The sequence below is a fragment of the Rhinoderma darwinii genome, chromosome 6 (assembly GCF_050947455.1).
Source record: "Rhinoderma darwinii isolate aRhiDar2 chromosome 6, aRhiDar2.hap1, whole genome shotgun sequence".
NCBI classification, from domain to species: domain Eukaryota; kingdom Metazoa; phylum Chordata; class Amphibia; order Anura; family Rhinodermatidae; genus Rhinoderma; species Rhinoderma darwinii.
In genome coordinates, this window is record NC_134692.1 from 48,433,406 (window position 1) to 48,458,062 (window position 24,657).

The 24,657-nt window shown below is 38.6% G+C and overlaps 1 protein-coding gene across 1 annotated transcript in view; it reads right to left on the bottom strand.

Annotated features, from left to right (window-relative positions):
* Positions 1-2,603: 2,603 nt before the first annotated feature.
* The window catches only part of CPS1 (carbamoyl-phosphate synthase 1), a 77,881-nt gene continuing 55,827 nt past the window's right edge, over positions 2,604-24,657 (bottom strand). The window contains exons 31-38 of the mRNA XM_075829651.1: positions 19,785-19,874; positions 12,830-13,000; positions 12,677-12,751; positions 9,612-9,710; positions 7,569-7,628; positions 7,161-7,270; positions 5,201-5,330; positions 2,604-3,717 (exon numbers count right to left, since the gene is read on the bottom strand). Coding sequence (XP_075685766.1) covers positions 3,619-3,717; positions 5,201-5,330; positions 7,161-7,270; positions 7,569-7,628; positions 9,612-9,710; positions 12,677-12,751; positions 12,830-13,000; positions 19,785-19,874 — 834 coding nt within the window. The 3' untranslated portion in view covers positions 2,604-3,618. The remainder of the gene's footprint in view (positions 3,718-5,200; positions 5,331-7,160; positions 7,271-7,568; positions 7,629-9,611; positions 9,711-12,676; positions 12,752-12,829; positions 13,001-19,784; positions 19,875-24,657) is intronic.

The window sequence follows — 24,657 nt, forward strand, 5'->3', positions numbered from 1 at the left end:
GTGTTTGCAACCCCTGTATATGCTATTTTCACTCTGCTGTGATTATTAGAATACACTATAACATGACTATTCTACAGTAAATTTTTGAGAAATTGATTACAAATTTCAAGCACTTTCCTCGTCATAGGTTAAAAAACCAGGCCATTTTTTTCAGGGAAGAACAGGTTCCAGGTGCCCTAAGCCTGTCTTTTGCTGCATTTCATGCCCTGCTAGGTTTGCAGAACAAAGTCTCTTTGTGTAAGAGAGCAGGATACGGGCTGGCGATGCTCACAGGCAAGTAGCATATAGCCGAGAAACAAAGCAGGGAAACACAGAACAAGTGATCTGAGTCAATGGCATCCCATTAGCAGCAACGTAATGTCGGGTGTAATTAGGAAGCTTTATCTGGCTGATTGTGTTAGAGGCTGGCACCTGCAGCTGTGGGTATCTGGCACAGTTTGCCGAGCGATAGCACTTTGGGGTGTAATTAGAGAACATTAGCTTTATTCAGAGCTTGGATTGTCCTTGGTATAATATCAGCTTCCATTATCAGAGAGGACTACTGCGTAGTTCAAGGGCCGACAGCAGCTGCTTGGAGCTCGGAACAAGGATCTCATCCTCTCTCATTTGGTGTTCAGAAAGAGTCTCATAACATGTTTTGGGAGGAATCATTATTTCAGCAACACTATTTTCTGTCTTTCGTATGGTGCCTTGCTGATATTTCTATGAATACCCACTACGGAAATATCTGATTGTATGCAATGAGTATGTTGTAAAATGTACTAGAAACAGTCTGCGAGGTTCAGATGAAAAACTTGCGGAGAAAGAATGAAGAATAGTAAGAGGTAGAAGTTTCAGATAATTTTTTTAACTAAATAGATATCATTAATTTACTAGGGATTGAAAATGTTTGGACAAAATGAGTGTTTCTGGAAAAACCATTAATCAAAGGTCTAAGAGGCTAATGCAACAAGACAACTCAATTGTGAATTGGATGTTAATGAATTAGATACCATTTCTGTTGGCATATGTTTATAAGTAGTCCTTTGAATAATACTACAAAGATCAAATTGGGGAAACTGTGTTGAGTACAATCTGGGGTAGTATTATAGTATATAGTATGTATGGACCCTGTTACAGATTTTGCATTAGGCCCAGAAGCTTCACATTATGCCTCTAGGTGGTACATGCTTTTCTGGTGTCCAGGGCAGTGGGTTTCAGGATGTGACACCCCTAACCTCGGATAGGGAAGGACAACATTTCAGGGACTGCGGATTAAGTAACTTCCGTTTTTACATGTAGTATGTCCACAGACGAGGAATGAGTGTCTATAAATAAAGAGTGCCAGTCCAATAGCCGAAGTGTGTGGATGAGCTATTCATGACTTTTTAAAAAAAAATAATGTTCCTATTGTCATTATATTCTGAATGCTATGTGCTTGTCATTCTACACAGTGACTGGCACTACGTAGCTAACATTGATCATTGGTCTATGTAGGTTTCACAAACACTTTACACACTTTTTACCCACAAAACTCTTACTCTTGGATGACCTGAAAGGCATTCTTTGCCATAATATGCTATTAATAGTAAGGAAATTTTGATTTTTGAACCTCATTGGGGTTAGGAACTCATTTGAATGTTGTCGATCTTTGTACAGCTCTGCAAAATATGTTGGTGCTATATAAGCAAAGGGAGGTAAGTAAATAAATAATAGGGGATGCTCACATTTCAATATGAAGAGTATAGTATCATAACTATCAAACCGAAGAATTACTGATAACATTGCTGCCCTCAAGTAATTTCAATTAAATGCATTTTCGTTTAACATTTGAGTTAGGAATTAATATGGAATTAATATAGCAATCCAACAAACTGGGTCCATAATATGTGTTTAAAATTAGTACCTAAACCCAGTTGTATAGACACACATGTAGATATATATATATATATATATATATATATATATATATATATATATATATATAGTAACGTATCCATACTCTGGCAAGCCTAATACTAAGAAAATGCCTGATTAGCAATAGTGGAGAACCACTGCAAATTGACTTGGTGCACTGTCAGTTTTACAAGGGGAGGAGGTGGCATCAGTCCTAAGGACCAGGGTTTGAAGAAAAAACAGGGTTAGTATTTAAATTAGTAAAATTATGGTATACCTTGCTGTGTTTTTAGGTGCAGTGTGTCCAACACTGCCCGCTGCAAGACTTCAGCACAGGTTCTCAGCATGGGCCCTGCTGGAAAGATAGCGGCTGTCTGGGCTTTCCCACTGGCCTCCCCAGGACTAGTGTCATATCATTAGGTGACATCTAGTAATCCAGCATCTGGTCTCTTGAGCAATGCTAGATTACTCAGCATTCTGGACTTCGGATCAATTTTATTCTGTGTTTATCCATATAATCAGTAATTTCATGGATTAACTGAACAACCTCTGAAGAATAATTAATTTATGTGCACCAACTTTGGGAACTACTGCTTGGTAGATAGATAGATAGATAGATAGATAGATAGATAGATAGATAGATAGATAGATAGATAGATAGATAGATAGATAGATAGATAGATAGATAGATAGATAGACTTCTCTAAAAAAAGAAACATGACACAATGTTGAAAAAGACTCAGTGGCTTTATTTCTTCACATTTACTTATTACGATCCTCCATCATTTTCCGTTTTTTGTAAATGACGTATTTATAAAGTTTGTCTTCAAAATTTTAATGGCTCATCTTCACAATGGGCATACTTGTAAATATGGGTTTAATATAAACATTATCCAGGGTTGGTCCTGTTTACCTGAGAAGCAGTTGGCGTTGTTATTGTTTGCAATATATATGTTACAGACTCCAGACTAAGTATCAGTTCCTGACAGTCATGGTTTTGGGCAAACAGCTTTACAGTAACATCTTTGCATTTTCTTAGGATTTAATATTTTCCTTGATCTTCTTATATGTTATAGAACCTCTGTAGATCAATTTCTATAGCTTCACAAATATTTCTAGAATTTACATAATAGGAATATTTATTAATGAGTTTCCACAATGGACAAAGTTGGGGCAACAGTGCCAAACCAATGAAATGTTTGATTTTAAATTTTCACCTTTCAAACTTCGATTGGTTGGACAAAGTGCCTAAGCGCAAAGACAGTAGGTTTTGATTACATTTAGGAAACTTTGTTCCTGAGAACATCATATGTAAAGTGGTCGTTATACCATACAGCCTAATAAATGGTGTTCTAAATGAGGCTGTATGCGCTTTATGGGTGGTGTAAATGTGGCCATTTATGAACTCTTTGTGTAGACTTTCCTCTTGAAATTTCAAACTATTTTAATAAACCTTTGAAAAGGGTAAAATTAGGGTGGGGATTTATATATAATGTGATGGCCTAAAATATGTATGTTTTATGTTTTTACATTACACTTTGGCATGTAAAAATTAAGGGTAACTGTAATTCACGCTGTATACTAAGGAATCTATAAACATACATTTCACAGAATTAAAGTGACTATTGTCTTCTTCTGACAAAGTAAAATACAATTGAAAGTAAACAAATGATCAACAAAAGACCTCATACGGTCACATGGTCCTTTCAGTTGAGAAAGCTGCTTCAGAATAGTTAAGGTTCTTTATGCGGACTTGGCACCCCCAAATTGTCTGTAGTGGAAAAGACTCTTAGTGTCCAGGTCTCCAGAATATTTCATAGCTTCAGCAAACATTTTAACCACCTAGAAAATATATGTAAAGCTCATTATTAGGTCCAAAAAAATCATGATTTATAGTTATGTAGTCTTGACAGAATTCTGAAAGTGCCATTAGACTGACCTAACCCCCATTAATTCGCTGCATCTGAACTGTCAGCTGTACAGTAAGTTGTATTGATTAAATGTTCATTTACTGAAGTATGTGAGAGAACATTTTACACAGTCCCCATAACATAAGAAATGAATGGTTGAGGTAGCGAAGTCTCGGGAAGTAAGTGTTCAAATTGAATGTGAACAAGGAGTGGGTGATGTACTGCACAAGTTTATCTTTATATAGCAGTCCATAATATAATGTTAATACTTTACAGATGAAATATAGTCATGTCATTTGCACTGAAACCAAATGCATATTAATCAGAGGTAGCTGTCGAAGAATTATTAGACCCCCCCATCAAACTTGTGGTTCAGCAGCAGCTGGAAAGACTGATTTTGCCTACCAGGAGGTTTTATAAAAGTAATTTTTGCACCAAAACATAAATTCCACCCAAGATGCTTGGAACTATTTTAAACCCGGTCACCTATCTGATGTGGTTTGTAGCACAATATTAAAGGGGTATTCTGACAAGAGACATTTATGGCATAGGATGTCTGATAGGTGGGAATAGGAAGAGTGTGGGCCCATTGATCTGCAGTGGCCACACAGAGCTGAAGAGGAGGGTGGGTTACACAACAATGGTTTTCTCCATTAGGCTGGGATTAAAATGTGCCTTTTTGACATGCGTGTTTTTTTTGTTTGATAAACCCCCATTGAGACATGGGAGTTTATCTACCAAGAACAAAAAAATGTAATTTTAAAAAGGCAACAAAAATCCACAGTGTGAACTTAGCCTTATAGTCTACGGGAGTTATGGAAACAGCCAAGCAAGCAGACTCGGCTGTTTCCTAATGAAGAGAGCCACACACATCTAGACATGCATACCCCACCAATTACAGGTGACCCCCCCCCCCCAGATAACCCTTCACATAACAAATCAAAAAGTGCTGAAAGTTATACATTTTAGTGACATAAACATTTTCAATTCAGTAATTCTTTCCAGAACTGGGCAACAATGCCGTTCCTTGCCGGGCCATAGGTATACTCCTCCCTGCCAGCTGGAAGGATAAATATGATGGAAATCATCATCAGATCCTTGCAAACAATTTTTCAAGCCAGCGATAGTTTTCTCATTTAAAGTAATCTATGAAACATGAATTGATTTCTGACATTATGCCCAGTATCACTGCCTGAAGTAGATGTTCATTTCTCAGTTATTGCCCTTTGTAAGCTGGCCAAGCACACTAGATATTAAGATAGCCCAATTGTCCCTCATTGCCTCTTGTCAGAGAAAACAAGTGTAGGACAGTTTCCATTTAAATGTGTTTTATCTATTGTTTCCTTGTATTGATTAGCCGACAGCTATCGCATGTGTATGGTCAGCTTTACATTCATACTGAAGCTGTCACTGACCTGGAAGTTGGTGAGTAAGGTAACTCCACTGTCCACGGCAGTTCTCCTGATCATAAAGTTATCATTCACATTCTTTGTGTTGCTGTTTGGCAAGTTAATTACCATATCAATGTTGCCGTCTTTAATTAACCTGTACAAAGATACAACAAAAAATTAAAATTGTCTCTAAAGTAACTAATGCACTTACAACAGATATAACATATATCTCATAGAAGAGTCCAAATTCTGAGCATAAGCATATAAATAATGCTCTACCCAAGAGAAATCTAGTCTTGGAATATACTACTGTAAGGCCCTGTTCACATCTGCGTTGGAGGCTCCGTTAGGGGCCTCCGTCGAAGATTCAGCCAAAAAAAAACAGAAAAAAATAGCGCCGCATGCTGCACTATTGTTTCCAGTAAAACTACAGGAACCCTAACGGAAAACCGACTGAACCCATTAAAGTCAATGGGTTTCGTCAGCTGCCAGTTGTCTCCGTTGTTCAATGGTATCTGTGCTTCCGGCATCTTCGTTGTTCTGCTCCTCTGATGGAAAAGAATAACGATATGCCGAACACAGATGTGAACAAGGCCTTAACTGCAGATTTTTTTTTTACAATGTAGGAATGCATTTCTTCTCAAAATTTGTGTCAGGTTGTTTAGGTATTTAAAAAATCGGTTAGTCATATAAGGAATCTGTACTGAAGGTAGAGTAACATTGGCGGGGATAAGAACAATGTACAACACAATGTATGGATCAATACGATTCATTTTTCTAAAGACTTTTGTTTACACATAAACAGTTTCTGTAACAGGGATGTCCGGCTGAGTGCCGTTTGGGTGGCCCAATAATTAATTTAATTATGCAAGCATGGAAAATTGTGCCACAACAAATATTTCAGAAGTAAACTCCACCCAAACCATACCGCTTATTATGTGGATCTTGCCTTGAAACCCCCTAGTTGTAACCTTGAGACAATCATTTGTTCTCATCCCAAGATAGTGGCAAAATGATTCCTCTGAACTGTTCCATATGGTTCTTCATACCTCCCAACTTTTTGGACAGCCAAATAGGGACACATGGCCGTTACACATGACCGAGTGCCTCACGGGCCATTTTCCACGGCATCCGAGTGGCACCCGGTAGTTTTCACAGACCCACTCACTTTAGCGGGTGAATCGGGTCTGTTTTCTCTTTCCGATCCGTAGAAAGATAGGACATGTATTATCTTTCCACGGATCACAGACTGAACCCGGCCGGCGCATGAGGAATTATGGTTCACTGTGTGAAAGATCGATTTTTCATGCATTTCTATATGGTTGAATAATTTTTAATATAAATATTAGCACAAAAATCATTTTTAATATCCAAATACCACCAAATAATGGAATAATACATGTAGAGGCTGGCGTCTAGTATATGATTAGAAACCAGAAAGATATATAATAATGCAATATAGTAAGTTTATTAACGCAAATCTATTTTCCAAGTCAAAAAGAGGGACATTTCAGACTTAAATAGGGTCAGAGTGACAAAAGAGGGACACTCGGGGGACATGCTGTTGTGTCTGCCACACTGAACTGCCCATATTGTAATGTGCCAGCCACAGAACAATGTTCAGAAAATAGTTTCAATCATACTGCAGTGCCCACAGAGTGCTATATTTACAAATGTGCCAACTAGAGAAATGTCCATGCACATCGTGATCACCCTGGTTCTATAGTATTGAACTATGAACTGGCATTCATGTTAGAAATAGATAAGTTATATATCACTGAAATACAATTGTACATTGGAAAAAACTGTATTAGATACTATGTGATACAATACGATACTGCACTGTACTAAATTATACTGATATACTGTGGATAATTAAACTAACTCCAGAGTGGAATGCGCTTTCTAGCCTAGTTAAACAATGACTATGACAAAACAAATATTCTCATATAGAAGCCACAACTTTTTGGAGTCTAGAACATACTTGGTGATTGAGGGAGAGCTTGACTGTCCCTCCTGGGATGGCCAAGCAACAGCTGTAGCGGGAACATCATTTGCATTCAGCCAATCGGCAGTGGCCTCTGTAGCATATAGCTGTTTAATGGGGAAAAAAGTGGATGAAATTTAAAGTTTAGTTGATTCCTGGTATCTGGGATATCAAGAATTAAATGAAAATGTGTTAACTAAGTATCTCAATAAAAAAAGACTTGTATTAGTACATATGGGTATCTCATATCTACTGTATATAATTTCTATCTGTCTTGTTATTTGAATATTTATATATGAAAAACAAGCTTTACTCAAACATTAAAGCATTGTACCATAAGCATTAAAGATTAAATATTTGGAATATACTTGTTTTCTTAGCTAGTAAAAGGAAAAAGTGTTCTACCTTGAATCCCTCCTCTTTCAGTTGCTGGGCAGTGCCAAGGAAGTGGGGACGGAATGAATGCTACAATAAATAAATAATCAAAAGAATGAGACTGCAAAACATGTTTTATTCCTCTTCTTATGCCTAAATCATGCAACATATAGTACACATGATATGGAGAAAATGTGTATACAGCAATATTATAATCTAATGTATATATTTTTGTTATACATGTCCCGAAAAATACCTTTTATAAATTTGACATTTAAAAAAAACTAAAGACAGCGTAAAAAGGCTAAATGTATATGTCAACAGTTTGGCACAAAGTATGTATTGCTCCTATTCTTTATTTTCTTCTAAAAGGAGTTTCTCATGAACACAACCCTTTGTAAGTAGAAACCAGCCCATCATTCAGCTGATCGCTGCAGGTTTGGCTTCTGTAATCCCTGATCAACTGTTATCACTGAGGGAAGCTGCATGTGGCCATACAGCTCCCCTGCAGCGACCACACAGCAGGGCATATTTATTAGTACTTGCTAGTCATTCAAATGAATAGACGACCATGTTATACATCTGCCACATCTACCACAGCAAGAGCCACTCTTTGTCAGCAGGTGTTCGCTGTTTCATAGAGGGGGGTTCCGAGTGCGAGACTCCTCATCTATGATGTCCATATGCCCTAATGTCTTTAAGAATAGTCTTGATACTTTATGTATTCCAAACAAGCAGACCAAATATCTGAAGCCTCAACTTACAGTTAAAATCTTAAAGGGGTATACCGGTTACAACAAGTTACCCTCTATTCGTAGGGTAAGGGGTAACTTGCTGATCGGTGGGTGTCCAACAGCTCAGAACCCCACCGTTTACGAGAACGGGGAGCCCGAAGTTGCCCAAAACCCAAGTTTGAACCGAGTGGCAGGTCGCTCATGCGCACTACTGCTCCATTCATTCTCTATGGGAGCGCCGGAGATAACCGAGTGCAACTCTGCCATAGAGAATGGCTCGGTTCAAACTTGGGTTTCGGGCAGCTTCGGGCTCCCCGTTCTCGTAAACGGTGGGGGTCTGAGCTGTCGGACATCCACCGATCAACAAGTTACCCCTTACCCTACGGATAGGGGGTAACTTGTTGTAACCGGAATGCCCCTTTAATCTATAATTTTCAGATGCACTTTATAGCAACAAAAAATCTGGCTAAACGTGTGTGCGTGCTATAATCTGCAGTCATGGGGTCCTAGAGGCCTCAGACCGCCATGAACACTTGCTTAATTATCAAGCAAAGTGCTCATAAGGTGCTCTGCCTGATCCTTGAGGGAACTATGCGGCTTTTCACAGCCGCACAGTCCTCTCTCTCATCTGTATGGTCAGTGCAGGGTAGAAACGGATGATGAATGCAATGAGCAAATCACGTTCAGCGTCCAGTCAGACAGGAAAGCCAGACATGACACTGCAGTACACATAGCTGGAGAGGTGAGTAAACCACCAGGTCAACCTCATATTTTACCCTAGACCACCAGGGAACAAAATGTTAAACCCCTCATATACTAGTACTCTAGACCACAAGGTATAAAAGCTTTCTTATTTTCTAAACCACTAGGGAACAAAATATTAACTGCTTTTTATATCCTAGACCACCAGATATTAATCACCTCTTTTACCCTAGACTACCAGGGAATTAAATATAAACCCCTTCTACTACCCTAGACCACAAAAACAATAACATTACAATTTAATTTAATATGAAATATTTTTTTCTTGTTTTCTGAACATAGGGGGGGTCCTATATTCCAGTGTGTCTTTTAGTCCTCAAAAATATCTCACTTATATGCTCAGCACCAATAACCAGTTGCCTAATGTCATCATTGTATACTTAATTAAACTAAATGAAGTTGGTACATGGCAAATGAAGTACATCACTAGCCTGCTACAGATCTACATAAAATGGTGCTACACGTGTCTAAACTGATTTATGTTTATTTTCCACTGTGGACAAATCATTAGTGGAGAATGCTAGTTTCTACTTACACCATGTTGCAGAAAAATGCCATAAAGTTATGTAATACTGACCTGGATTCCAATGAGAATTCCTTTTTGGGGCAGTTTGAAACCAGTAGAGATCATGGCCTTCAGGAAGGCAGAGTAGATGTTTTGCCCAAAGCAAGCCACCTTAATAGGGTACAATAGACCAGGGTTAAGCAAAGCCAATGATTACTGCCAACAATGTATCATCAGATTAACGCTATACAGTTTATGAACCAATGTGTGCACATTGGAAATGGTGAAGTAAAAATAATCTGCCTCATGAAAATGAGCTTTATCTTTATAATACAAGGTTGGACAACGTGCCTAACACAACTTATTATCTGTGCAAATACAATTCAAGATTGTGCTTTCCACTATAAAGCGTCTTGACTTAAAGTGAGATTTACTTTTACTCCTATGTCCAAATCACAACCCTTCCTGCTCTGTGCTTTAATGGTTCTTCCCTATCATTGGGAATTTGTGTATATCCAAATAACCATCCACACTAATATCCACAGCCACATGTTAGCGTGAAGGGTGGCAAGTGTGTGTGTGTGTGTGTGTGTGTGTGTGTATATATATATATATATATATATATATATATATATATATATATATATACATATATATATATATAGTGTTAATAGTTTTTTTTATCAATTAACAAAATACAAAGTGAAAGAGCAGAAGAGGAATCTAAATCAAATCAATATTTGGTGTGACCACTATTTGCCTTCAAAACAGCATTAATTATTCTAGGTCCATTTGAACAAAGTCATGGATTTTGTAGGATTAGTCAGGTGTGTGCTGAACCAATTATACCAAACAGGTGATAATAATCATCATTTTCATGTGTACGTTGAAACAGCTGTGTAAGAGGCTTAAAACTTGGTGAGGAACAGCCAAACTCTGCTACAAATGTAAGGTTGTACAAGGTCCACCATGGCAAGACTGAGCACAGCAACAGGACACAAGGTAGTTATACTGCATCAGCAAGGTCTCTCCCAGGAAAAGATTTCAAAGCAGACTGGGGTTTCAAGATGTGCTGTTCAAGCCCTTTTGAAAAAGCACAAAGGATCGAGCAACTTTGAGGACTGTAGACGTAGTGATCCGCCAAGGAATCTTAGTGCAGCAGTTCAAAGACACATTATACTTACTTCCCTTCCAAATCGGAAGATGTCCAGCAGTGCTATCAGCTCAGAACTGGCAGAAACCAATGGGACCCAGGTAACCCATCTACTGAGATGTCTTGCCAGAAGTGGTCTACATGGAACAATTGCGGCCAAAAATCCATACTTTCGACATGGAAATAAGGCAAAGAAACTCAACTATGCGCAAAAACAAAGGAACTGGGGTGAAGAAAAACGGCAGCAGGTGCTCTGGACAGATGAATCAAATTTTAAATGTTTGGCTGTAGCAGAAGACAGTATGTTCGCCGAAGGGCTGGAGAGCGGTACAATAATGAGTGTCTGCAGGCAACAGTGAAGCATGGTAGAGGTTTATTGTAAGTTTGGGGCTGCATTTCAGCAAACGGAGTTGGTGATTGGGTCAGGATTAATGGTGTCTTCAATGCTGAGAAATACAGGCAGATACTTATCCATCATGCAATACTATCGGGGAGGCATCTGACTGGCTCCAAATATATTCTGCAGCAGTACAACTACCCCAAACATAGAGTGAACGTCATTAAGTACTATCTTCAGCATAAAGAAGAATGAGGAGCCCTGGAAGTGATGATATGGCCCCCACAGAGTCCTGATCTCAACATTATCGAGTCTATCTGGGATTTCATGAAGAGGCAGAAGGATTTGAGGAAACCTACATCCACATAAAATCTGTGGTTAGTTCTCCAAGACGTGGAACAACCTCCCTGCCGAGTTCCTTCAAAAACTGTGTGCAAGTGTACCTAGAAGAATTGATGCTATTTTGAAAGCAAAGAGTGGTAACACCAAATATTTATCTGATTTAGTTTTCTCTTTTGTTCATTCACTTTGTATTTTGTTAATTGATAAAAAAGACTATTAACACTTTTATCTTTGAAAGCATTCTTACTTTGCAACATTTTTCCACAACTGACTAAAACTTTTGCACAGTACTATATATATATATATATATATATATATATACATACATACACACACACATATTTATATATAGAATTTTTGCGGGTGACGAGTTTCTGGGGTAAAGCTGAACCACAAGCAGGATGTATTGTGACTTTGACACAGAAGTCGAGCATATAGATGCTTCGAGTCTGAAACAGAATAAAGGAAGTTTTTAAAGAACTTTCTTTATTTTTTTATGTACACTTAAGGGCCAATTATATGTCAGTTTTGGTTGTTCTCATTTCGTTCTACATCCTCTGCCTCCTTACATTTCTTGAATCAAACTTCACTTTTATATCTTTTAAGACTCTGGTTCTCTTACATCCCATGTTGGGATCACCTATTCCTTAGTTGCACATTCATTTCATATACACTGCTCTCTTTATCTGAGTTTAAAGTTATTTACTAGGATTATATGTGATAGAAGTCCAGTGCTCTACTGTTCTTTAGCGTTCCATAGTTTGTGCTGTTCATTCTGAGTGCTTATTTGCTCAAATTATTTTGTCTTTTGAACTTTTACATGTCTGAATTTTTCCAATGCAATAAAATCAGGCCAAATGAATACTCAATAGGACCGTACAGTCTCTTTTTATTGCTAAACTATGTAAATGTTTAGACCTGTTAAGACTTTACTTTTTGCTTCTTACAGTAATCCTTTGTTCACATATGCATTGGCAAATCCATCATGCGACGAACCACAATGGCATCTGACTAACCCCATTGATTTATTATGTTACAGGAGTTCCATTGAGGTTTCCATTGTTTTGACACAAAAAATAGCACTACATGCTGCGCTATTCTTCACATCAAATGTGAGAGAGCTGATGACAGAGGCGCTAAACAGAGCCTCCAATGACAATGTAAATATTCCTTAATGCATTGGTCAGAAACTCTTTTTGGACAAGAGATTATTCAAATCTTAATTTATACATACTGTACCTCTTTTGCATAGATATTTCAAGAACAATGTAGAGCTTTAATTATGCAAATGTTTATTAAATTTACCTCACCAGTAGATGCCATCTCACAGCGCAGAACTGGATCAGCTCCCCTCAAGCGTGGCCAGGAGAACATTGGTGCCTGTTTAGAGAGAGTGATTATTAGCATGAAACTAGAAAATGATATTTCCTTTTGAATGTACCCCTCTGTGATTCTCACCTTGATGCCAACATAATCTGCAGGGATGATGGGGCTCTCTAATGTTGGGAGATGGTCCTCATCAATTTTTTCTCCAATCATGACTTTGGTGGCTACATCAATAAAGTCAATCCCCAAAGTTTTGGACACAAATGGGAAGGAGCGGGAGGCCCGTAGGTTGCATTCAATCACCTAAAAGAAAGAGACCATCCAAATGGGTACTGTGTACTGTAACAGAAACATGGTGGGTCAACATGTTCTGAGTAAAATGATTCTATGATTTGTTCTTGAGATCCATACACAACAATCTTTATGGCTATCATCTACAATATCTAACCAATTTCCAACAAAATGATACTTGTGTTTCATGGAAGCTACTACAACAATTTGAGGCTGTAATTTTTTTGCTCAATGCTTACACTTCTCTTTAAAATGTGTCCTCTTACTACTGGAGTAGGAATTAAAGTCAGCAATTTTCTATCCTTTCCAGACCGCTAATGGAACCTACTAACAATTCTGAAATTGAACTCTCTTTAAAATGTTATAGTGACATTTCGGAAATAAAAGCTTTATTGAAATCAAATTCACTATACTGAGTGTTATGTTGTAGACCAGTCCAAAAAATTATCTAAAAATTGTCAATAAACTGGTAGGAACATAATTATTGTCCGTCTCTGTTATACATGGTTAACAAGAGATAAGACACAAATTTTTTAGTAGCAAAAATAGAAGGAGAAGAAGTTGGAGTAGTAGTGACTACTACTACCAGCTATAAAATAATATGAATACATACAAATGTAGCCATCTTTTTCTTCACTTTTAACGCATTAAATACACAGTGTCAAGACACTTTATCTTGACTTTTTCAATGATTTTTCAATGGCTTTTGTTGCTTGAGATTACGCTGCAGCAAGTTATCAAAGTCAAGATAAAGATGGCTAGATATGTAGCATAATATGCACAAATGGTGTAGTCTTGTGTTTAGCAAAAAAGAACTTGCTCCATGTCAAATTCAGCTTATTTTATTTTTTCATCTCCTAACTATTTGACTATTACTACGCTAACCACTTGCCAGTCTTTATTTACTCCTTCAAACTCACACTATCATAAAGTTAACAGTCATGTTAAGGAGAAAATAATTTTCTATTTTTACTACATGTTAAATTACAACTAGCAGTACTAATCTGTAGGTTATAACGTTCTCTAGATAGAATTGTTTAAGTATTAATATTTCAAAACAGTAGATTTAAATTGCAACAATTGAAATTTACATTTTGGTAATATGGGCAATGAAGAATTTTAAGGATAAAACAATAACATGATAATGAATAAATAGCAGATTGTAATCAAACGTCTTATTTATACAAAACAATGTTAAATGCCATATTGAGTTTTTAAAGTAAGAGGAGGGACATTGAGAGCTATGAGAAGCTTGGATCTCTGCAGGAATGCTAGTGTTCAATGAAATAATTGGTTTGAATGGGTGCCATTTATAGCCTATCCCCAGTTAAAAATTAAAACTTGACAGTGCTCTTAGATCCCTATTTACCTTTGTAAAGCCGTTCCATTTATTGCCATTTATACTGCAGACCTCTCCTTCCTAGTTTGCTAAAATTAAGTTGATATTATTGTCTGCCATGCAGCCCAATCATCGTCACTGTTTCTACAAACCTGCTAGCTCACATTACACTAAATAGACATCACTAAATGATACACTCTTTAGGTCACACACCCCAGAGACTGTCTGTTTGAATGAGTGCCGAAAACTGCTGTAATAACAGTATTTTGTTAGATAGAAAGTTTGGGTAAGATCCTCAAGTTAATTTACATATCCATCTTTATATGCTCCTGTGGGTGACAACAGCAGGGAGGAAGTAAAGGGCTTCTGAAATTCATGTCTTTTCCTGTTCTGCCCCATATCGAAACTAATGGAGTCTTCAGCCTACAAGTGAATGAAGCTACAAAACAGAACAGAGTACTAGTAATTTTAATTCTAGATTAGATTGCAGCTATCCTGGGGAGTATTTTAAGTAAATAATTTTCCCTGCAGCGCCACCACAGAAAACATAAACAGTTAATAGCAACCTCCACAAACAACTGATCACAGAGGATACCAGCTACAAATGTGTGTGTGCGCGTGCGTGCGTGAGTGTGTGCGTGTGTGTGTGTGTGTGTGTGTGTGTACACATATGTTTTTAATACACTATCACTTTAGACAGAACCTTTTCCAGTAAACAAACAAGTGCCTATAGGATTCTGATCTGTGTCTTACACCAAAGCGCATAGTGACAGTTGACACGTTCCCTTTGTGACAGCACCCTGCCATTACTGTATTATACTCTCTGATAGGGGCTCTTTTCTTATCAATGCCTTGTCAAGTTCCTCACAGAATGGTGATTGACAGATCAATAGTGTAGTGACGGAGCGCAGAGAAGATGGTATTATGCAGGCAGCCCACATACAGCTATGTGCAGACAGAGGAGGAAGAAGCAACATGGAACTAGATTGCTTTGTAAATTGAGATTATCCCAAAAGACTTCCAGAACTCACTAGTGAATGTTTTAGAACCTAAAATGACTTGGCTATCTAGACTTATTAAATTAGTTTGGCACTTGAAAAATGAGTATTGTAATTATTCTTAATGAAATATGTCTGACTATCAGTGAAGATTGGTCTATGCATTTAGTGAACCATCCCAGAAAGTGGATGTGCAGAATTTTCCTTCCTCAGCTGCAAAAAAAAAACAACATTTTCTCATAGAATGACAGATTTGTCTGTAAATTAACAGTACCGCAAAAAGTATTTGTTTCTTTACAGATGTTCCCTATTCTTTAAAAAAAATAATGATATCAGGCAGAAGTAAACTTATGAGTACATTTATAAAACAGCTTTTTAATTATTACTGTGTATATAAGCGACAAAGTTATTCAATCCCAATATCACCTGTGTGAATATGTAATTGCCCAGTTAAAGATTATAGCTAGGTAAACCACAATAATGGAAAACAAGCCCATGTATACCAGTCTTTCACATCTTGAAGAACATTAGCTGACTCTTCTCTCCAGAACTATTTTAAGTTTTAATTCAGACACATTGATAGGTTTGTTTGCATGAAGTTTCTGGTCCTCTCGCATCATCTCTATTGAATTGAAGTCAGAGCTTTGACTAGGTCAATCCAAAACTTTAATTCTGATTCTCTTTACCCATTCAGTTGTAGACCTGATAACCAGATATATAAATTCTGGTACATCGCAAAATTCATTGGTCCTTTAATAAAAGCAGGAAGTCTGGATTCTGGACACAAAACACATCCATACCATGACACTATCACCACCAGACAGGTAGGGGGCCCTGTTGCAGATTTTGCATTAAAGGCTATAGACACCTTTGTGGGCATTTCTTTTTTTAAATAAATAGATCAGTGCGTTTAGTGTAACTTTGTAATTAGTCTTTATTAAAAAAAATCTTTTTACTTTTGGAGTTACAGCTGTACTGTATTCTCTATACAGAACAGCTGTATCGCTAGTTTTACACTGAATTCGTTAGTCCCGCGGACCTGACAGGTTCAGATCCACCTGTAATCGATCACAACTAAGTTATAAACAAATGTGCAGCTGCGTAAAAAAGAAATTCAAACTGATTATTCCAAATGTAACAAATTTATTAAAATCTGTGTTGCTTTTAATAAATTAGGCGCAATTCTCTCCAACTGTCCTATCCAATATCTTTGGTGCCAAATACACTATTATTAATGAATGGGGGTGAATTACCTTAAATCCCAGTCAACAGCTTTTCACTTTTCTCTTCTAGGGTATCCCTTAATTGTATAAACATTTTAGCGACTTTGTGAATTTCGCATGGTTAGATTCCATATATAATGAGGATTAGATTAAACATGGCTGCAGTCAAGCTCCGCCGTGGCCATTCAGCTGTATTTAATGGTCAATTACATTTGGTCAGATGGTTGATTGTAAGGGGAAAGTTACAATTTAAGATGGATGATGTGACTTTTGGATACCATTGTTCCAGTCACAAAGTGTCAGCACATTAAGTGCCAACACTTTGTAATTTATACTCTTTTAAAAATCTGCCTAAGGCCCGAACATGTGAGCTGCCGCATGGATGATCCTGCTTCCATTGAGATCTATATAAGTCAACTCGCTCGTGCAGCGGCTCACAAGGACAAGATCATTTTAACAAGCAACTTGTGCTCTTTAACATTTTCTTTCTTGCATGCAAAATATGTTTAAATTAAAGTTCTGATGTTTGTTTCAGGGTATTCATATGTATCTGTATCTATATTACTTTGCTGAGAAGTTGGGCTAGAATGCTATGTCTCATGGTTTCATGCAGTGGCGGATTATCATATGGGCGTTTCGGGCGGCCGCCCGGGGCCCGAGGCTCCCAGGGGGCCCATGGCAGCCCGAAACGCACATCATCTCCTAAATCTATTAAGCGCGCTAGCGCTGCTAACGGCCGAAGATGGGGAGGAGCAGGGAATTCGCCGGGATCCAGGGGTAGGACACGCCTCCCTGACAGTGCGGGCCGCCGCCATTGAGTAACAGAACAGCGACGGACGGCTGTTCTGTTACTCCAAAGCAGCAAGAGAAGAGCCGGCGGGCGGTCGCCGGCGCTGAGGTCAGTACAGGCTTATCCTCCTGCCCAACTGGTTCCCGACCACTGGCTGTATTTTTACGGCCAGCGGTCAGGGACGGGTGCTTAAAACCCGAGCCATAGACTTTCTACGGCTCGGGTTTTAACTTGCTGCCCGCGCGATCGGGCAGCTGAATGTCGGGTCTCCGGCTGTCAGTGACTGCCGGGGACCCTGAGGAGAGGATAGAAGCAGCTTTCGCTGCTTCTGTCTTCTCTGATCTCTTTTACACAGCGTTCAATGAACGCTGTGTACAGGAATAGAGACAGCAGCAGCGGCGCTGTCTCTATTCCTCCCGGTGATCATGTGACAGGTCACATGATCGCCGGGTGCCGTTAGTGGCAGACTGTTGCTGGGTCTTACTAGACCCAGCACAGCCCTATTAGTGACAATCGTCACTGTGAGAGGGCTGATTTCCCCTGTAACTGGGGCTGCTGTGCAGCTCCAGTTACAGTGGAAAAACATGGTGTAAAACAAAGAAAAAGTCGATATAAAGTTCCCCAAAGGTCTTTTTTGACCTTTGAGGATCAGAACATAGTAATAAAAAATAGTAAAGTGCAAAAAAAAAATTAAATAATAAATACACATAAAATACCCACCCCAAAAAAAACGTTCCCCCCCCCCCCCGCCAATCATTTTTGTAACGCTAGCGCTGACCCAATTACCCTAATATAGACATGTAATATATAAAAATTTACGGTAGACAATGACGATCACAAATAAAAGGTCTATTTTAGGGTAAAACTATGTTATTACCAAAAAAAAATAGCTGAAACGTAAAAAAGCTTATTTTTTTACTATTATTTTAAAACTTTATGAATAAAAATTCTAAAATGGCAAAAAATGTGTGCATAAAAACGATAAAAAACGAAACCTGCATTGTCTACGGAAAAAACGTCGCAAAAATCACGTCGGTTTTATTTTTTTTTAATAAAAATGTGTGTTTGGTGCAACTTTGTAATTACGTTTTATTAAAAAATATTTTCACTTTTTGAGATACAGCTGCTTTGTATCCTGTATCCGTCAGGTCAGCAGGACTGACGGGATCAGTGAAACGGGCCCTGCGCTAAATTATAATCTTAGATGTGATAGATTTGAGGTGGATCCTGCGTGTCACTGATCCCGTCAGTCCTGCTGACCTGACGGATACAGGATACAAAGCAGCCGTATCTCAAAAAGTAAAAATATTTTTTAATAAAATCAATCAATTACACTGATACACACACATACTATATATATATATATATATATATATATATATATATAATTATAATATAAAGTTTTTAAATGTGTACATAACCTTGTGGCACTATATACAAGGGGGAGCGCTGTGTGGCACTATATACAAGGGGGAGCGCTGTGAGGCACTATATACAAGGGGGAGCGCTGTGAGGCACTATATACAAGGGGGAGCGCTGGGAGGCACTATATACAAGGGGGAGCGCTGTGAGGCACTATATACAAGGGGGAGCGCTGTGAGGCAAGGGGGGGCTGTGTAGTGCTATCCACCGTGGTATGTGTGTGGCGCTCTTTATAGGGGGGGCTTTTTGGTGCTATTTACAAGAGGGGGAGGGCTGTGTGGCGCTCTCTACAGGGGGGCTGTATGGCACGATCTATAGGGGGCTGTGTGTAACGCTCTCTACGAGGGGGATGTGTGATATATAGAGGGGGCTGTGTATGGCGATATCTATGGGGGTGTGTAATATCTACAGGGGCTGTGTGTGGCACTATTTACAGGGGGCTGTGTGTATGTGGTGTTTTACAGTGTGTGGTATTATTATATTCAGGCGCGCAGTGTTTGGTGCTATTATATTTAGGGGCACAGTACGTGGCACCATGATAACTTTATTTTCGTTTATAGGTGTGGAAATGTTGGAAAAGTGAGGAGACGTCTAAGTGGCAAATTCTGCAGAAATGAGTCATGGCCGGGAGAAGTCGTCATGAGTGCTGGACCGGATGGAGAAGAAAAGAGGAAAAAAACTACTAGAATCTGAGACGTCGTCACCTGTGAGTCACTAGATTTATAGAGAATCTGTCACCTCTCCTGACATGTTTATTATAGGAAATCCTTGTATTTCACAAAAAGTCTTTCTGCGGTCCAGGACTGATAGACAATTCCCCTTGTCAGGAGGTTGTGTCCCTGCACAGTGTGATCCTGTCAGTATGTAGGGACACCGCGCTGTGACAAGGGGAATCGTAACACTGTTAATGCTTGCCCAAAAAGGTAGTGTTAAAAATAGTTACGGTGAGGAAGGGGGGCCCAAGTTTGGGTAACAGCCCAGGGCCCATGGTCTACTTAATCCGCCACTGGTTTCATGTACTCACCAGAACATCATTTCCTCTGACAAGGAACTGCACATTGAAGGGTCCAGAAATATCAAAAGCATTTGCAATTTTCTTGGTTGCAATTTTTACCTGCAAAATACAGAAAAGGGATTAGTGTACAAGTACCATATTCAATACTTATTGGAAAGCCAATTTTGATATAATGCAAACACGTAGCTCCATCTTTAATCACTTCTGTCATATACATTAGATATGATAAAATGCTAAAAAAAAACTTTGCAAATACTTTCATCTACCTGTCTTGTGATGAGCTTGAGTTACAGTCTCTATATCAGTCTATATATCAGAGCTGCAATTAAGGGCACGTTCAGACATGGCGGAAATTTTCCAATGCGGAATTTGCCACAAATGCGCGACAATTACGCAACGAATCTGGAGCGAAATTTGCATATATGAGGGATTGTCCAGACGTGGCGGATTTCTCAATGGACTTGCTGCAGATTTCAGCCTTTGCATTGTAAAGGTTGAAATCCGCAGTGAAAATCCGCTGCTTCTCCGCAACAGACGGTGCATGCTGCAGAATTAAAATTCTGCACCGCAAGCTAGTTTCCACATACTGTAGTTGTCTTCCCCAACATCTGTACTAATTTAACTAAAAATCTATAGAAAACAAAGAAAGGAAAGTCTGCTGCGGATTACCACTGTAGCCTGTCTGTGGTGGAATTCCACAACAAATGCACCAAGGATATTTTCTACGATGATTGACACCAAACTTTTCACTGATTCCAGTACCAACAAGCAGAGATATAAGTGCCCTTATATCTTTGCTTGTTGGTACTGGAATCAGTGAAAAGTTTGATGTCAATCATCGTAGAAAATATCCTATAATGCAAAGAATGGAAAGAGTACCTTCAGTTATACTAAAATTATATAGAAATATAGTGCTGGAGTGTACACAATAGTCGTTTTCCCAACTGACTTGTATTACCATTTCTGTTACCAATTACTGGCGGTAGGCCATGCTGCCGGCTGCTTATAACGTCCTGCTGTCTCCATGGCTCCCGTGTCCAGAACGGCCGCCAGTGCTGTAGGATCACATTACATTCTACAGTGTTGGTGGCCTTTAGGGATACGGGGCCAAGGAGAGAGAGCAGGACGCTCTGTTTACTAATGCAGAATAATGAGCAGCCGGCAACATGGACTAAGGCCAGGCCATGCTGTAGTTAGAAGCAGAAATGGTCATTTAAGTCATTTAGAAAAATGATTATTGTGAACACTCCTGCACTATAATCATTTTTCTATACAATTCATTATATCTGGAGGTACCCTTTAACTGTACGGCATTCTGGGATAGTTAGTTTCCTCTATCAGATTACTGTACAGTATCTAGTGTATAGACCACTCTACCTAGAATGCAAAAACACCAGAGCAAGCTCAGTACAGACACTGAAAAAGCAGGAACATTGGGAGGATAAAGCTTAGAAGCCTTCATAATCGTGAATGTAGATGTGGATGAGAAAGAGCCATGTCTGCATAGGCTTCCTCTCACATTCCAAAAACATACTGATAGTTTATTTGACTCCTATTAAATTGGCCTTAGGCTGGGTTCTCAAGTCGCGATCAAAATGCGTCTTTTGCCACGAAGCGGGGCAAAACCTAAACACATTTTGACTGCAACATGAGAACATTGCCCTAAAAAGTGTGTGTGTCCGAGATAGGAAAAATAGATTGTGAGCGTCAAAGGGGACAGGGACTGATGAGTGTGATGACAACAGCACTATTTAATATACTGGCGCTATATAAGCAACAGGAAATAAATCAATAATACAGCCTGTAACTCAGCAGCAGTACAGAATGAATGAAACAACATACATTATATGGACAAAAGTATTGGGACACCTACACATTACACCTACAGAAACGTTAATGCAGCTGCTCGGCCATGGAAACCCATGCCATGAATATCCCGGCGCACAGCATTTGTGCTGATGTTATTGCCAGAGGTGGTTTTGAACTCTGAAGTTATTGTCAGCAGAGCTTTGGTACTTTTATGCACTATGCGCCTCAACACTCGGCGACGCCACTTTGTAACTACCACTCATAGAGGGAAGACATTTTAAGGAACTGACTTGTTGCAACGGTGGCATCTTATTACAGTACCATGATCAAATTCAGTGACCTCTTTAGAATGACACATTCTTTCACAAGTGTTTGTACAGGCAGACCGCATGGCTTAAAGCCTGATTTTATATAACTGTGGCAATGGGACTGAATGAAACAATGAGGAGTGTCCTAATACTTTTGTCCATATAATGTATTTGCAAAATTGCTTAGCCTTTTATATAGAATCTATTCCTATTTGAAGCTGCACCTAGGATTTAAAAAGACTTACACTGTAATGTTGTTGTTGATATATAAAATTTACTCTAAATATATGTCGAGAGAACATTGCTATATATCGAGATTTAGTATCAGAATAATCTGACTAGATTTTAGATTATCATAATTTCTGATGGTAACTATAATTTATATTGGCAGAATTTTATGCATCTTACATTTTAAAAGGTTAATTTACAAGTGCCAAGTAGTTCTGTCATGGGTAAAGTCTAGAACATCTGTTAAAGTCAGTATACATCTGTTGGCTTCCCCAGTATATAATTTAAATGTCATTATTTCTGCCATCACTCTACGTGGTTGGGGAAGTTAAATAAACTGTGGTTGTTAAAAGAAAAGCAGAATATTATCACACAGTCTTCTGCTGACCATAACGTGAAGGTGCACGAAAGAGAAATAATCAATGTGGGAAATTGAGCTTGGAGATCACTTCAACTTCATCATTTCTGTGTCTCTTTAAATCCAAGCTCTCTGTTCAGAGATACAGACACACCATTCGAGACCCTCTGTATGGGCCTGGGACCATTAAGACATACTCTGTCCACGGTTTATACGCTTCTTCAGAATCCTCCAGATCAACCGCCTCCATCCTATTTACTTAAATGGGAAGCAGATTTAGGGCATTCTCTGTCTTCTATACAACAGACTCATATTCTTACATTGGCACATAAGACCTCTATCTGTTCCCGATATCAGGAAACTAATTACAAACTGCTGACCAGATGGTACAGATTTCCCTCCCAGCTACACTCTATTTTCCCAGAGATACCCTCCAACTGTTGGAGATGTAATGGGGGGAGGGCACGGATCTACATATCTTCTGGTCTTGTCCAAAGTTAAGCTCTTTTTGGGAGGGGATAGGCCGTGTGATTAATAAGGTAATGGGAACAAATATTCCTTTGGATCCGGCATTGTTCATCCTCCGTTTCTGTGATGTTCCAATCAAAGCATATAAATGTTCACTACTTTGCTTTCTTATAACGGCGGCATGTCACTGTATTCCACCATTGTGGAAGAAAAATATATCTCCAACTTTATCCCAATGGATTGTTAGAATTAATGACATAATGGTGATGGAAAATCTGACCTCTTCGATAAAAGGCGGGTATAATAGGTACTATAAAACCTGGTACAAGTGGATAGAGTTTCAATGCTCAGATTCTTATAGGAATCTCCTCCGAGGGACCTGACGGAGAGCTCTCCTGCCCGGATCCGCCTACCTAGGTGCCTTCGCGTTAATAATGTAGTGAGGGTGGGTTTCTGGTGGGTTTCTAGTGGCCACCCTTCCCCCCCGTTTTTGTTTTTTTTTTGCTTTAATTTTTAACAGTGTCCTTGATACTTATTTTCTGTACAATAATGTAAACCTAGTTCTATATCAAAGTTAGGACAAATGACGTTAACTCATATACGATATAGACATAGAAGTTACAACTAGTTACAAATAGTACATTTTGTATATGTATATTTGTGTAATTCCAAACCCATATTTCCTTTACATTTTCCCTTCCCTCCCCCTCCTATCTATGCTTTCACTGTTATAAGAAAGGCTAAATAAAGAATTTAAAAGGGAAGAGCTGGTTAGGTTGCTCAGTTAATGCGTTAACATGGAAAGATAAAGCCTTCGAGATTAACATTAAAGAAATGTGTACAATTTGCATAATTTATATTATTGTAATATACATATATAATCTATTAGATACACCTTTGCAATAATCATGGATTTTAAAGTATCAGGTTTACTAATCTGATCCTGCGCGACCTGGTAACTTACAGTACTGACAAGTCACAATTTTACTAAATTATAGTGTGGACATGCAATGTGCACATAAAGGGGAAGGCACTACAAAAGATAAATCCAAAAAGCTCCCCCTTCTGGTGTTGGTTATGCTAATAATAATAACAATAATAATAAAAAGAATAATCTTTATTTATATAACGCCAACATATTTCGCAGCACTTTACAATTCAGAGAGAAAATGAACAGACAATATCAGACATTACATAGTAACAAAACTAATTCACAATTTATATAAGAGGAGTGAGGACCCTGCTCACAAGAGCTTACAATCTATGAGATTGTAAGAATCTATCTATGCTAAAATACTCCTGAAGACTTGATGCTTTTTTTCCCCCTGCACCCTATTTCAATCCCTTGCGTGAGAGAAGGGTTTGATACATATGATAATCACTCCAGCTATCTACGCTTTTCTTTGCTACTGTTGTAGTGCTTGTAGTGGGGGAGGGGTGTATTGTGCAGTTTTACATTGCCTATATAAAATAATAATTGTCCAGCCAATAAATATCATGTTGAACTTCAAGGGACTAAGGGTGGTGGGATGCATTCTAAAATGCCTGCCATGGGCACCAAGAGGGCTTTTCCAACCCGGATGCCAGGTGAATAAGCGAAGCCACACTACGTAATACAGTGGTTTCTGGTCATTGGCAGATGCACAATTGAATTCTTGAATATCTAAATATCAGCACATATTTTAGTTTGCTTTGACGCTGTCATTTTTTT